Below are 14,978 nucleotides of genomic sequence, written 5' to 3' on the forward strand. Positions count from 1 at the left end.
CTGCGCCTTTGCAGCCTGTCAGCTGAAAATAATCCTGCTGAAAGCAGGGGGTGGGGTGGGAGCAGAGAGGGAAGAGTCCTGCAGCTTTTAATGAGGGAGACTCTGCCCCCTGCTGGCTGCCCTGCTCCCCTTCTGCGGCCCGCCGAGGGCCAGGTGGCTCAAACCCTGGGGTCTGCGCGGGAAGAGGGGAGGGAGGCGAGGCCAGGTGCCTGGGGCTGGCACGGCCCCCCACCGGTCAGGCTTTCTATCTACGATTAGGCTTTGTCTTCAAGACAAATCAGGGGCGGTGGCTTCCGCTTAGGCGCCCTCTCCGCTTCCCTTCCCAGGGCTCCTATCTTCTACTCCCAAATTAGGAGCTTAGGGAGGGCAGGGGGCGTGGTGGGGGTGGAGGTTCTTCTGGAGCTCAAGGGAGGTCTAGTCATTGAGACTTGGCTTTCTCATCGATCTCTTTTCTCGGAGCCTGGTTACTGCCGACACCTCTGGATCCTCAGCCAATTCTCTGCATCGCCTACACTTGGCGTGCGGTGTACCAGCCTCCCCACATCACCATGGAAACAGGAGCCTCTGCATCCATCCCAGAGCTGATTTGTGAAGCTATGAGAAGAATCTAGATTTCGGGGCGGGAGGGTAGGGAGGGGTTTGCAGAGAGGTACAGGAAGGGCAAAAGGGAAAACGTTCACAAAAAATATGGAGAGAGAGAGAGAAAGAAGTCTGGGTGAAGGGAGGATTGCTTTATAAGGGTTATTGAATAACTTGCGTGAAGAGAGTCTGCTTCCTTGACAGACCATAAATGCAGTCCTCTCAGCGGCCACTGGTCAGTCCAAACTGACCAACCCCTCCCCACAGACTGTCATTTAGCAGCCACCTCACCTTGAGTGAGTTACTTAACCCCTCTAAGCATCACTTTTCTCATCTGTAAATAAAAATAAGGCAGCACTTGCTTCACAGGTTATTGTAGGAATTCAATGAGGTAATGCACATGCAGCACTTACCGCAGTGCCTAGCACATGGTGAGCACTCAAAAACGGAGTTTGCTGCCGTACATGCTTAGGGATCTGTATTTATTACTTCTGTCATTTCTATATTATTTCTCTGCTGAATTTCCAGCCCTTCGGTGATAATAACTTAATAATAATTTACAATTTTCAAAGTGCTTTTATACACATTCTCTCATTTGTCTCACCCCAATCCTGAAAAATAGAGAGGGTTTACGCTCTTCACTTTGCAGATGAAGATATAAATTGAGAATTTAAGCTTGAATGTTCAAAGGCTTAGCTCTCACCTGGTGCTAAAACTCAGGGATCTGTAGAGCCAGGGTTCAGTGTCCCATCCACTCATCTCCTTTCTGTGTGTCCCTGTGCCCAGCATGGTGCCACAGTCAGTCATTGTTTGGTGACATTGATTCCCTGGAGCAGGAGTCTCAGAGAAGAGCTAATCCTGAAGTGTAGGCACTTGAGTTTGACCATGAAGGAAGCAGAAAACTCTTAAGTGAATCTATAATTTAAAACATTTCCACAAAAGGGGAGTGACTGCTAATGGTTTGGGGTTTCTTTTTTTCTTTTTTTTGAGACAGAGTCTCACTCTGTTGCCCAGGCTAGAGTGCCGTGGCGTCAGCCTAGCTCACAGCAACCTCAAACTCCTGGGCTCAAGCGATCCTCCTCCTTCAGCCTCCTGAGTAGCTGGGACTACAGGCGTGCACCACCACATGCCCGGCTAATTTTTTCTATATATTTTTAGCTGTCTAGCTAATTTCTTTTTATTTTTTAGTAGAGGCGGGGTCTCGCTCTTATTCAGGCTGGTCTCGAACTCCTGAGCTCAAACCATCTGCCTGCCTCGGCCTCCCAGAGTGCTAGGATTACAGGCATGAGCCACGGTGCCTGGCCAAGTTTGGGGTTTCTTTATAGGGTGGTGAAAATGTTCTAAAATTGATAGTGGTGATGGACTATTGAGTTGTACATTTTAAATGGGTGAATTGTGTAGTGTGTGGATCATATCTCAATAAAGCTGTGATTTTTTTAAATTCCCACAAATCAAATCCCAGGCTTAGATGTGGCATCAACGAATTCTACCAAATATTTAAGGAAGAAATAATGCCAGTTGGACACAAATTCTCCGAAATAATAGAAATACAGGCTACTCTCCACAACTCATTTTATTAGGCAAATATAACCTTGATACCAAACCCAATAAAGACATCGCAGGGATGGGCATGGTGGCAGAGGCCTGTAATTCCGGCACTTTGCTAGGCTGAAGCAGAAGGATTCCTTGAGGCCAGGAGTTCGAGACCAGCCTAGGTAACAAAATGGGATCCCATCCATGCCCTCCCCGTCTCTACAAAAAAATTTTTAAAAATCAGCTGGATGTGGTGGCACATGCCTGTAGTCCTAGTTACTCTAGAAGCCAAGGTGGGAGAATCGCTTGAGCCCAGGAGTTTGAGGCTGCAGTGCGTTGTGATCGTGCCACTGCACTCCAGCCTGGGTAACAGAGCAAGACTCTGTCTCTAAAAAACAAAACAAAACAAGACAGTACAAGAAAGGAAGATTTGCAAAAGTCCTAAGCAAGATATAAGCAAACAGTATCTAGCCATACATAAAAAGCATAATATATCATGACCGTGTTCACCTTATTTCTAAAATGAGAGGTTACGACCGCCCGGCTAGCACAGTCGGTAGAGCATGAGACTCTTAAAATGAAAGGTTATTTTAACGTTTGAAAATCAGTAAGTATTATTCACTATATCAACCACACCTGTGAGAAAAGTCCAATGATTTTGTCCACATATATGGCACTTGATTCATGACAAAGGGGGCAGTGCAGAGCAATAGAGAAAAGTGGTTGGTAAAATTCAACATCGATTCATTTTTCAAAACAATCAAACCTCTTATAAACTAAGAAATAAAAGAAAACTCTCTTAATTTGATAAAGAATAACTTCATCAGACAGACAGGGTGGCTCACGCATGTAATCCTAGCCCTCTGGGAGACTGAGGTGGGAAGATCATTTGAGCTGAGGAGATCAGCCTGAGCAACAGTGAGACCCCGTCTCTACTAAAAATACAAAAATTAGCCAGGCGTCGTGGTGTGTGCCTGTAGTCCGAGCCACTAGGGAGGCTGAGGCAGGGGGATCACTTGAGCCCAGGAGTGTGAGGTTGCTGTGAGCCAGGCTGACGCCACGGCACTCTACTCAGGGCAATGGAGTGAGACTCTGTCTCAAAAAAAAAAAAAAGAAAAAAAGAAAAGAAAAGACTGATACATTTGACTACGTTAAAATTTTTAAATATTTTATTGGCCCAAACCAAACAAAACATCATTAAAAAGGTGAAAAGGACAACGTTTAATATTATGGTATGTGAATTAAATTTAAAAAAAGAAAATAAAGTGAGAAGGTAAGCCATAGACTGGGAGAAGAAATTTGGAATACATACATTGATAAAGGATTTATATCCAGAATACTGTATAAAATGAACTACTATGAATCTATAAAAGACATACAACCTAATATGAAAATTGGCAAGAAACTTGAATAGATACACCACAAAAGAAGATGTCCAAGTGGCAAATAAACATGAGCAGTAGCAAAACCTATTTGTTTTCCCTGCACACAATGCTTCTGCCAAAACTACCATCCATGGATTTACAGATGTCTCATCTACTATCATGGTATTTCACACAGCATTGCTTCTGATCGAGGAATTCACTTCACAGCAAATGAAATGCAGCAATGGGTCCATGCTTATGAAATTCACTGGTCTTACTATGTTCCCCACCAACCTGAAGCCTCTGACTTGATAAAACAGTAGAATGGCCTTTTGAAGACACAGTTACAATACCAGCTACTTGGCAATACCCCGCAGGGCTGGGGCACAGTTCTCCAGAAGGCTGTATATGCTCTTAATCGGTGTCCTACAAGTGCTGTTTCTCCCATAGCCAGGATACGTGGGTCCAGGAATCAAGGGATGGAAATAGGAACCGCACCACTTACTATTACCCCTAGTGACCCACTAGCAAAATTTTTGTTACCTGTCCCCCCAATTTCAAGGTCTGCTGGCCTAGGAATCTTACTCCAAAGGGAGGAATGCTTCCACAAGGAGATGCAACAATGATTCCACTGAACTGGAAGTTGGCTGAGTCCTGGCCACTTTGGGCTCCTCAGGGCAAGTCAGCTGGCAAAGAAGGGAGTTACTGGGCTCGTTGCAGTGACTGAGTTGAGTACCAAGGGGAAATCGGACTGTTACTCCACAATGGAGGTAAGTAGGAGTGTGTCTGGACTATAGGAGATCCCTCAGGGCATCTCTTAGTATTACAGTGCCCTGTGATTAAGGTCACTGGAAAAACTACAACAACCCAATCCAGACAGGACTGGGCCATTGCCCAGACCCCTCAGGAACAAAGTTTTGGGTCACCCCACCAGGTAAAGAACCATAACCCATTGAGGTACTTGCTGAAGGCAAAGGAAATACAGGATAAGTAGTGGAAGACAGCAGTTATAAATACCAGATATGACCATGTGACCAGTTACAGAATTTAGGACTGTAATTGTCATGAATATTTCCTCCTTGTTTTGTTATGAATATGTTTGTGTGTATAGATATTAAGCAAATATCTCTGTTTTCTTCCTTCTCCTATTCCCTTATGTAACATAAGACCTATCAACTTTATATCACAGTATTTAAGTATTGTTAATTTTGCATCATGGCATTTGAGTTATGGGATATCAAGAAGAGTAATCACTCAAGGACTTTCCCTCCTTTTCTGGGGAAGGGGTTAGTGTGTTTTTGGTTGTACACAGAATAGTTGTACCATGGTAGGCAGAATTATGACCTTATTATTGTCTTTATTTGGAAATTAAGTATGATTTAAGGAGATGCTGACAAGGAGTGGACTTACAATGGTTCTTTTTGTTGTCACCTTGATATATGATCAAACATTATTCCTGTGTGTCTATGAGGGTGTTTCTGGATGAGATTAACATTTGAATTAGACTGGGAATTAATTAATTAACATTTGAGTTAATAGTAGATTGAATAAAGCAGATTGCCCTTGTAATGTGGGTGAGCCTCATCTGATCATTGAAGACCTGAATAGAACAAAAAGACTGAGTAAAAGGAACTCCTCCTGCCTGACTGCTTAAGCCGGGACGTTGGTTTTTACTGTCCTTTTGACTCAGATCAAAACATCGGCTCTTCTTTGGTCTTGAGCTGGCTGGCTTCCAGTCTGGGACTGCACGTCAACTCTCTTAAATATCCAGCTTGCCAACTGCAGGTCTTGGAACTACTCAGCCTCCATAGTCACGTGAGCCAATTACTTATAATAAATATAATAAATACACATACACACACAATTGTTTCTGTATCTCTAGAGAATCGTAATATGAGCATTATGTTTCGCATTTAAAACAACTTTATTGAGGAACATTTTGCATATCACATAATTCACCCTTTTCGAGTGTACAATTCAATGATATATTTTTTTTAAGAGACAGGGTCTCACTTTGTTACCCAGGCTAGAGTACACTGGCGTGATCATAGCTCACTGCAACCTCAAACTCTTGGGCACAGGCGATCCTCCCAGCTCAGCCTCCTGAGTAGCTAGGACGACTGGTAGGACGTAGCTAGGACGAGATTGCCACCATGCCTGGCTAATTATTTTTTTCATTTTATAGAGACAAAGTCTCACTATGTTGCCCAGGCTGGTCTCAAACTTCTGGCTTCAAGTGATCCTCCCACCTTGGCCTCTCAAAGTGCTAGGATTATAGGCATGAGCCACTGCACCTGACTTCAATGACTTTTTAAACCAAATTTATTAAGTTGTCCAACATAAATCAATTTTAGGACATTTTCAACACCCAATATGATCCCTCATGCACACTTACTATTAATCTCCCTTTCCCCTCCCAAAGGCAATGGATGATTGTGTTAGTTCAGGCTGCCATAACAGAATACCATGTAGTAAGTGGCTTAAACATTTTTTTCTCACAGTTCTGGAAGCTGGAAAGTCCCAGGTCACGGTGCTGGCAGATCTGGTGTCTGGTGAGGGCACTCTTCCTGGTTTGTAGGTGGCAGTCTTCTCCTGGTATCCTCACAAGGCCAAGAGAGACAGCTTTAATCTCTTTCTTGTCTTCTAAGGACACTAATTCCATATGGGAGCTCTACCTTCATGACATGTCTAGACCTAATTATCTACTAAAGTCGTGGGGTTAGGATAGGATTGTAACAGTGATCTCCTTTCTGTATTTATATAATAGTTTGGCCTTTCCTGGATATTTCATATACGTGGAACCATGGATATTTCATATACGTGGAACCATACATGCAGTCTCTTGTGTCTGGCTTCTTTGAATGAGCATATTTTTGAGGTTCATCCACATCATGACAGGTATCCATAGTTTGTTCCTTATTATCTCTGAATAGTATTCCATGGGATAGACATAGTATAGTTTGTCTACCTATTCACATGTTGATGGACATTTAGGTTGTTTCCAATTTTTCCAAACGGACCGAGAAGATTCCTGTGCCAGTCTTTTTTTTTTTTTTTTTTTGAGACAGAGTTTCACTCTTTTTGCTCAGGCTCGCGCCCGGCCCCCTGTGCCAGTCTTTGTGTGGATACATGTTTTCATTTCTCTTAGACAGGTCCCTTACAGTGAAATTGTTGAGTCACATGGTAAATTTATGTTGAACGTTTTAAGAAACTGTCAAACTGTTTCCCAAAGTGGCTGCACCATTTTACATTTCTATCAGAAAAATATGAGGGTTCCCGTTTCTCCACATTCTATGCAACATTTGTTATTACATTTTTATTATGGCCATTCTTTTAAAACAAACAAACAAACAATAAGGTTTTTAAAAGTGCACCGAGGTGACTAGGGTTTTTGACAGGTAAAAGGACCTTCTCTCAAAAACTGACCTCGGGCCGGGCGCGGTGGCTCACGCCTGTAATCCTAGCACTCTAGGAGGCCGAGGCGGGCGGATTGTTTGAGCTCAGGAGTTCGAGACCAGCCTGAGCAAGAGCGAGACCCCGTCTCTACTAAAAATAGGAAGAAATTAATTGGACAACTAAAAATATATATAAAAAAAAAAAACTAGCCGGGCATGGTGGCGCATGCCTGTAGTCCCAGCTACTCGGGAGGCTGAGGCAGAAGGAGGATCGCTTGAGCCCAGGAGTTTGAGGTTGCTGTGAGCTAGGATGACGCCACAGCACTCTAGCCGGGGCAACACAGTGAGACTCTGTCTAAAAAAAAAAAAAAAAAAAAAAAAAAAAAGTGACCTCGGTCCTCCAGTGGGCAGGGGGCGCTCCAAGACCTCGCTGGTCTGGCCTCTTGCCGCGCCATTTTAGCGAGGTCCTCGTTGCTAGGAGACGACGTGCGTCTTTTCACCCCGGAGCTCTGTCTGTCTCACCAATAGCGGGGGCTCTCTCTTGCCCGAGAGCTGAGATCTAAGGTTCCACTACCGCCCAGGGGCAGTTCTGGCAGCCCCATTTGTAGGGGCGTTTTCCTTCTACCCTCTAACACTGGCCGAGGCGGGCCAAGGCTCCTTGCCGGAATCCAATCCCTCGCTTAGCCATGTCTAAGAAAGAAAAAAAGGCCAAGACACCCTTGTCGAATGAGGAGCAGCTGCTTCTGTTTCAGCAGAAGTTGCTGGCAGAGGAGGAGATGGCCAAGAAGAAAGAGAGGCTCCTCAGCCAGTTCTTGAAGGTGATGGCCTTTTGCATTGCGTCCTGCCCATCTCCACCCACCCCTTGCCCTGACCCTGTCGTCTGGGCCCTGTCATTGCGGCAGCTTCATTTTCATTCCGGCCTCCTCCTCCTTCTCCTCCGGAAATCCTGAGACCCAGATATACTTAGATGTCAGGCAACATTGTTTGGGAGGCGGGGGAGTTCTTTGCAAAGCATGGAGCGGGGGTGGGTGGTATAGAGCTTCGAGCTTGGCAGTCTCTACTGAGCCCCAGAACTAGGACAGTAGGTCCTGTCAGCTGTCGGACCTGTCTGGAATTCCGATATTCTCCCTGGAGATGGGTCATTACAAACAACATCCTGCTCTGCTGCTCCCACCCTGAAGGAAATTCACCCTTGTCCTTCCTAAAATGCCATCAGGCTGTTCCCATCTTACTTCAGTCCCTCCCAAAACAAGAACAGGAACCCCCTGGTGTTAGCCATCAGGAGCTTTGGTGGCTGGGAAAAGATACGGGGTAAGATGTCAGCTGACAAATTAAGAGTGATCTTGTTTGTTGTACTGTGTCAGGGATTTTGGCCCTGACCTCCTGGAGGTGTATTTATTCCTTCACATAGGACAAGCTGGCCAAGGAGGAACACAACAGTGCTCTGAACCTTAATAAGATTAACACACAGTGGAGAACTGTCCTTCGGGAAGTCAAGACCAGAGAACTTCATAAGGACATTGAGATCCTCAGCCAAACATTTGAACGAGTGGTGGACTGCAAGGACAGTGTAATCAAGGTAGGTACTCTTTCTAAGGAAACGCTTGAGTATGCCTTTCTTGACCTCTTCTCTTAATAGAGTGAGCCTAGTGAATTAATCAATCTTAAAGCCCTCACAAGAGGCAGGCTGTGAGAAAGCCAGGCTATTGGTAATAACAGTTTTCACTGAAATGCAAATTAGAATATTGGGCTGTCATTCATCCCTCTCCCTCCCTTAGAGGAGCCACTATCCTTGGTTATCTACTGCCCCAAACCATTACCATAGAATAATAGAGTTGTAAGGCACAGTAGACATTACCTGGTGACTTGAAATTAGTCCCACACCTTCATTTCAATGTCAGCGGGCTCAGTTCAAGAGAGGGGAACTGACTTGCTCAAGGCCACATAGCTAGTCAGTGAGAAAACTAGGACTAGAGCATGGGTTTGACTCCCACTGCAAGTGCTTCATCCAACCAATTGTTTGGCCTCTTTGATTCAACTTCAGTGGCCCTGGATAAGGTTGGGAAGATCTCCATAGCTAAAAGCAGTTCTGGATTTCTTTTTTTTTTTTTTTTGAGACTGAGTCTCACTCTGTTGCCTGGACTAGAGTGCCGTGGCATCAGCCTAGCTCACAGCAACCTCAGACTCCTGGGCTCAAGCAATCCTCCTGCCTCAACCTGCCAAGTAGCTGGGACTCAAGGTGTGCGCCACCACACCCGGCTAATTTTTTTTATTTTTAGTAGAGACAGGATCTCACTCTTGCTCAGGCTGATCTCGAACTCCTGACCTCAAGCCATCCTCCTGCGTCAGCCTCCCAGAATGCTAAGAGCCACTGCACCTGGCCACAGTTCTGGATTTCTAAGCAATTCAATCAGCTATCCTTATGCTCTTAGAAGGTTCTTGAATTCTTAATTCTATCCCATATTTTCTTCTAAGGGATTTTGCTGTATCCCTTCTTTCATCCTACTTGTTATATCCTACCTCTGTTTACTGACTACTCCTTAGTCTTTTCCATTTTAAACAAAACAAAAAATCCCACAGTAATAGCAAAATAGACATTGCCAACATAGTATTCCCACTCTAGAAAACACACATCTCTCCTTCATAGCCTAAGCCCTGGGGAAAAAATTCAGCAGATCTTGGGCAGCCTCAAGAGATATTCATTAAGAGTCCCCAAATTTGCAAAAACCATTATACATTAGAAGGCCTCACCCCACTAGTTACGCCTTATGGCTTCTTAAGTGGCTTTTTCAGGCCCTTGTTAGAAGTTATCAAAGACTTGATGAGACAAGTACCAGCGGTGTTCATTAAGGGAAGCTGAGCAGTTGGCCAGGTTTACCCACGAGCCAATTACTTCTTCCTGCCCAATAGCCTTGCAGTTTATGATTACAGTCCTTGCCTTAGGTAAATCACACACTACTAATATTAAGCACCTTCAGGGGCATTCCCGAATAACTGAGACTGTACATATGAAATGTGCAAATGTTAGTGATCCTCACTTGCTATCTCCATTTCTTCACTTCCCATTTATCCTGCATCCCAGAACAGCTGATTTCCACCCTTCTCTAGGAAATTGCTCTGGTAAAGGCCACCAGTCCAGAATTGTGGCTTCATTTAATCTTCATCTAACGTGACCTCTCTATGGCACTGACACTCTTGGTCGTGCTCTACATCTTTAAACTCTCCCTTGTCTTCCATGACATTCTGGCATTTATTTTGCCTCTGGAACATATACATCCAGTCTTCCTTGCGAGTTCATCTTCCTCTTACCAACCCCTGAACTTTAGCATTCCCCAGACTTCTGAGTCTGGCCATTTCATTCTTTGACCAGTTGTCTGGGGCCTAGACAATCTTACTCATTACCCTGGCTTTAAATACCACTTACATATTGATGACTCTCAAGTCTATAACAGCAGCCTAGATTTTTCTCTTGAGTTCCAAATCCTTGTATTAGGCTTCGCAGATACCAATTTCTGGCTGTTGCACTGTCCTCACAACTGAACTCATGAGCTTCCCCTTCCCCAGACAGCCCATTCTCCATCCTCCACAATCTGGTCATCCTTATACTTTCTATTGGGGTGGCTCGATTCACCAAATTCACCAAATCACCCAAGCCAGAAATCTGGGAGGGAATCATCCTAGGTTTTTCCTCCATCTCTGACCTCTTCTGTTACTAAGTCTTGTATAAATCTTCTCCGTAAGTACTTTTCAAAGCCATGCCCTGCTCTCCTTCCCCACTGTCCTGCTGTAGTTGGCACTTCATGATCTGGCCCCTACCTATACCTTTCAAACAGCCAGCTTTGTTTCTTACCTTAATAGCCTTTGCACATGCTGTTCTATCTGAAATTCTCTGAATCTCACAGTTTCCTGGCAAACTTTCACTCCTTCAAGAATTGATACAAATGACATCTCTTTGATGAAGCCTTCCCTAGTGCTCTTAGCCAGATGTAGGCATTCAGTTCTTTATATCCCATTGTCACTTAATAAAGTATCAACCTCATAGCAATTTCCATATTATATTGTGATTTTCGGTTTATGTAATTCTTTTCCTACTAGACTATAAGCTCCTTTGGGAGCAGCGAACATATCTTTTCATCTCTGAATCTTCAGCATCCATCACAGTGCTGGTGCAAGGGTTTGGTCAATGTTTGTTAAGTGAATGAAGTTTTCTATTATCAGAACCTGTTTTATAGGATCCTTTTTTCATTCTAAACTTATAAGGTAAAAGCCAGCTCTGTGTAGAGGTCATGGTAGTTACCGGTGAGTGGACTCAAGGTGCCTGGATCATGTGGGCATTCAGTAAATGCTTTTCTGTTTTATTTAATTTTAATTTGTTTTACTTTTTTGAAGGTAACACATTCACACTGTTCGAAATTCAAAAGATGAAAAAGGTTATATAGGCAAAAGTTTTCTCCCACCACTGCCATCTAGCTAGCCGGTGTTCCTCCCAATAATTCTAGTTTCATGAGTAAACTTTTTTACACAAATGACAGTATTACACACTGTTCTGCCCCTTGCTTTTTTCAGTTAATAATATATCTTGAGGATTTTTCCATATTTTCCCATAAAGAGCTTCTTATTTTGTTTTTTTACAATAGTATAATATTCTGTACTGTTACTTTGTCCTCCTTATGTCCTGTATTTTAGTAATTGAATCTAGATGCTTGGAGATGTTGTATTCTTCTATCAGGTTGACACATAATGTCTAGTTATCTCTTTTTTTGTGATGTGAGGAGCTGCTGATTGTCTACTAATTCGTTGGGGATTAAATGCTGACTTTCTAATATTGTCATTCTTTTTTCATTTATTAGCTTGAATACTTCTATAAAGAGATATTTCCCATTATTTAACATTCAGTTGCCCAGAAGTATAGTTCATATAGGAAGGGCAAGATAAATGCTTGATTCCTTCTCTTCTTTATTTATGAGTTTAAAAAAAAAAAAAAAAAGGCTGGGCGCTGGGGCTCACACCTGTAATCCTAGCACTCTGGGAGGCCGAGGCAGGAGGATCATTTGAGGTCAGAAGTTCAAGACCAGCCTGAGCAAGAGCAAAAGCCTGTCTCTATAAAAAATAGAAAAATTACCCAGGTGTGGTGGTGTGCACCTGTAGTCCCAGCTACTCGAGAGGCCAAGGCAGGTGGATCACTTGTGCCCAGGAGTTTGAGGTTGTAGTGAGCTATGATGATGCTACTACATTCTATCCTGGGGGACAGAGTGAGACCTTGTCTCCATAAATAAATAAATAAATAAATAGGTTGTTTGACATCCACCAACGGTAACTGATTTTTAAAATTTTTTTAATTTTTAAAATTTTTTTAGAGATAGGGTCTCGCTCTGTCACCCAGGCTGGGGTACAGTGGCATGATCATAGCTCACTGTAACCTCAAACTCCTGGGCTCAAGCGATTTTCCTGCTTCAGCCTCCCAAACGACTGCAGGTGCACACCACTGTACCTGGCTGATTTATTTTTATTTTTGTTTTTTGTAGAGACAAGGCAAGGGTCTTGCAATGTTGCCCAGGCTGGTATCAAACTCCTGGACTCTGGTGATCCTCCTGCCTCAGCTCCCAAAGTGCTGGGGTTACAGGCGTGAATCACCACACTCGGCTGATTTTTTTTTTTAAGTATCCTTATGAACTCATAATCAAACATATTTGATATTCTTCAATACAGTGCAGTTCTTATCCTTATTGATACTCAAACTGTCCATTTTTTTGCTAGTGGAAGTGTTCCAGATATCTATTGCTGTATAACAAACCACCCCTGAAATACTGGCTTAAAACAACAATTTATTCTTAGTTGTCCTGATTCTGTAGGTTGACTGAGCTCAGGGTGGTTTTTCCTTGGGGTCTCTCAAGTAAGAACAGTTTTCAGTCAGACATCATTTGGAGGTGCCGTCATCCAAGGCTTGACTGGGATCGATGTCCAAGATGCCTGGCAGTTGATTCTGTCATCTGGAAGCTCAGCCAGCTGTTGACTGGAATGCTTTTATGTGGCCCCTCCATGTGCGCTGGGCTTCTCACAGCATGACAGTTGGGTTCCTGGAGGGAGCATCCCAAGAACAAGCGTTCCAAGGGGCAGGAAACAGAAGCTGCCAGGCCAAACAAGGGCCATGCCTGGAACTGGCACAGTGTCACTTCCACCATTTTCTGTCGATCTAAGTAGTCACGGGTCTGCCTAAATTCAAGGAGATCAAAGAAGAGACTCTGTGTTTTGATGGGGGAGTGGCAAAATCAAATTGCAGAAAATTGTAGGTTGGGAGATATTGCTATGCTCTTCTTTAGAAAATAAAATCTGCCACAGTGAGCCACTACACGTTGGTTCCTGAGTCCTTCTGACATGACCCTATTGGTCTTAGCAAGCCTCTTTGCTATCTTGTATGATAAGACACCCTAGATTCAACATATTTTCTGCCTCACACCTCAAATCAGCCATTTCTGCAAGCATCCCTGGTTCCCTTTATTAGTAGCTCCATCATTGTAAATGTTAGTTGTCCACAGGACACTGGGTGGCTTCATAGGGCTCCTTGACATTACTCTTGCTTTGTAGTCAAGAGTGAATGGGAGAGCTAGCACTCCTGAAGCCAAAGAATTGGCATTAGAAACTAAGGAAAAAATGCCATCATGCCATCCAGCCAGCCAGCTGAATACATTTTTATTTTCTCATATAGATGCCATTCAGCTAGAATGGTAACTGTTTTTCCTGCCCAGTCTTTAGCAAAAGACCTGTCAGAAGCCGAGGAGCAGTACACCCATGCCCTGCGCAGCCACTTGCACAATGTCGACCAGCTCTTGGCCCTACAGAGGTCTCGGCTTAACCTCCTGGAGGAAAGTTACAACACGGAGCTGGAGGCCCTAACCAAGGAGTTTGAGACAGAAAGGTATGGGGGCCTAAGAGATGGGGAATTAAATGTAGGGCAGTGCCCAGAGTCTGAGTCATAGAGTTGCCTGTAAGCAAGTGGCTAGTGTGTTGGAGCATCCCACCTTGATTATGACATGATCCCCAGCAGAGAAGATCCTGAGCTCCTTTTAAACAAACTCAGGTTAAGCTTGCAGTCTTAGCTTCCCTTTACCCATGCCAGGCCCCTGTCTGTATGCCTTACCACTCACTTTCAACTATCAAAATCCTACTCATCTGCAGGGAACAGGGATGTGAGGGAGACTTCTCTCACTGTAACCTTTTGTATTTTCTGATTTTTGTATCATGTGAATGTATTACCTATTCAAAAGTCAAAATAAAATAATCTTATTCATTCTTTTTGGCCCTAAAAGGAACAGAGCCCTCCCTCTCTCTTTTCTCCTTTAGTACCTACGAGTTTGTACCATTCATATAGTTTTACTATATACTGCTCTGAGTGGTCATTATTGGTCCATATGCTTTATCCCTCAGAGCAGGGACAGTGTCTTGTCTCCTACAGGAAGACAATTATTGACCAGCATGAGAAAGAGATTCGCTATCTACAAGATGTCTTCATGGCCATGGAGCAGAACTGTATAGATTCTGAGTATGAAAGCAAGCTGGAGTACCAGAGCATGTGGGACGACCTCAAAAATAAGGTACAGAGGGAGAGCAGATGGGCAAGAACTAGGAGAAAAGTGAGAGAAAAGTACTCAAGGCTACTAGAGCTAGAAGAGACCCCTTTAACCAACACAGTCAATAAAAGTCTGTTGCCACTGTAGGTACCCTTACTGCTTTTTGTAATTTTATGAAAACTGGTCAGGAGGGAGGACTATTCTAAAATGTCAAAGAAATGCATTTTAGAGCTAAAAAGCATGGAGATTATCTGGCTTCACCCCTGTGATTTGCAGATGAAAAAACTAAGGCCCAAAGACATAAAATGACCTGCCAAAGTCTTGCTGCTGGTTTGTGGTGGAGCGAGAAGGAGAATCTAGGTCTCCCGGTCCTTGGCCCAAAGAGCTTTCCACCATCCTGGAGGTTGCAAACTTAGCCAGCCCATAGGCCTAGGTTTGGATGTGCGGTTCTTTGTTTTTATTTTACGCCAATGTGGTTTTTTTTTGTTTGTTTGTTTTTTTTTTTTTTTTTTTTTTTTGAGACTGAGTCTCACTCTGTT

At 43.7% G+C, this 14,978-nt stretch overlaps 1 protein-coding gene across 1 annotated transcript in view; it reads left to right on the forward strand.

Annotated features, from left to right (window-relative positions):
• Positions 1-7,336: 7,336 nt before the first annotated feature.
• CCDC65 (coiled-coil domain containing 65) overlaps positions 7,337-14,978 on the forward strand; it is a 10,332-nt gene continuing 2,690 nt past the window's right edge. The window contains exons 1-4 of the mRNA XM_012653466.1: positions 7,337-7,689; positions 8,283-8,450; positions 13,618-13,787; positions 14,325-14,463. Of these exons, the coding sequence (XP_012508920.1) occupies positions 7,558-7,689; positions 8,283-8,450; positions 13,618-13,787; positions 14,325-14,463 (609 nt within the window). The 5' untranslated portion in view covers positions 7,337-7,557. The remainder of the gene's footprint in view (positions 7,690-8,282; positions 8,451-13,617; positions 13,788-14,324; positions 14,464-14,978) is intronic.

This window comes from Propithecus coquereli, unplaced genomic scaffold (assembly GCF_000956105.1).
Source record: "Propithecus coquereli isolate 6110/MARCELLA unplaced genomic scaffold, Pcoq_1.0 Scaffold111, whole genome shotgun sequence".
Lineage (NCBI taxonomy): Eukaryota > Metazoa > Chordata > Mammalia > Primates > Indriidae > Propithecus > Propithecus coquereli.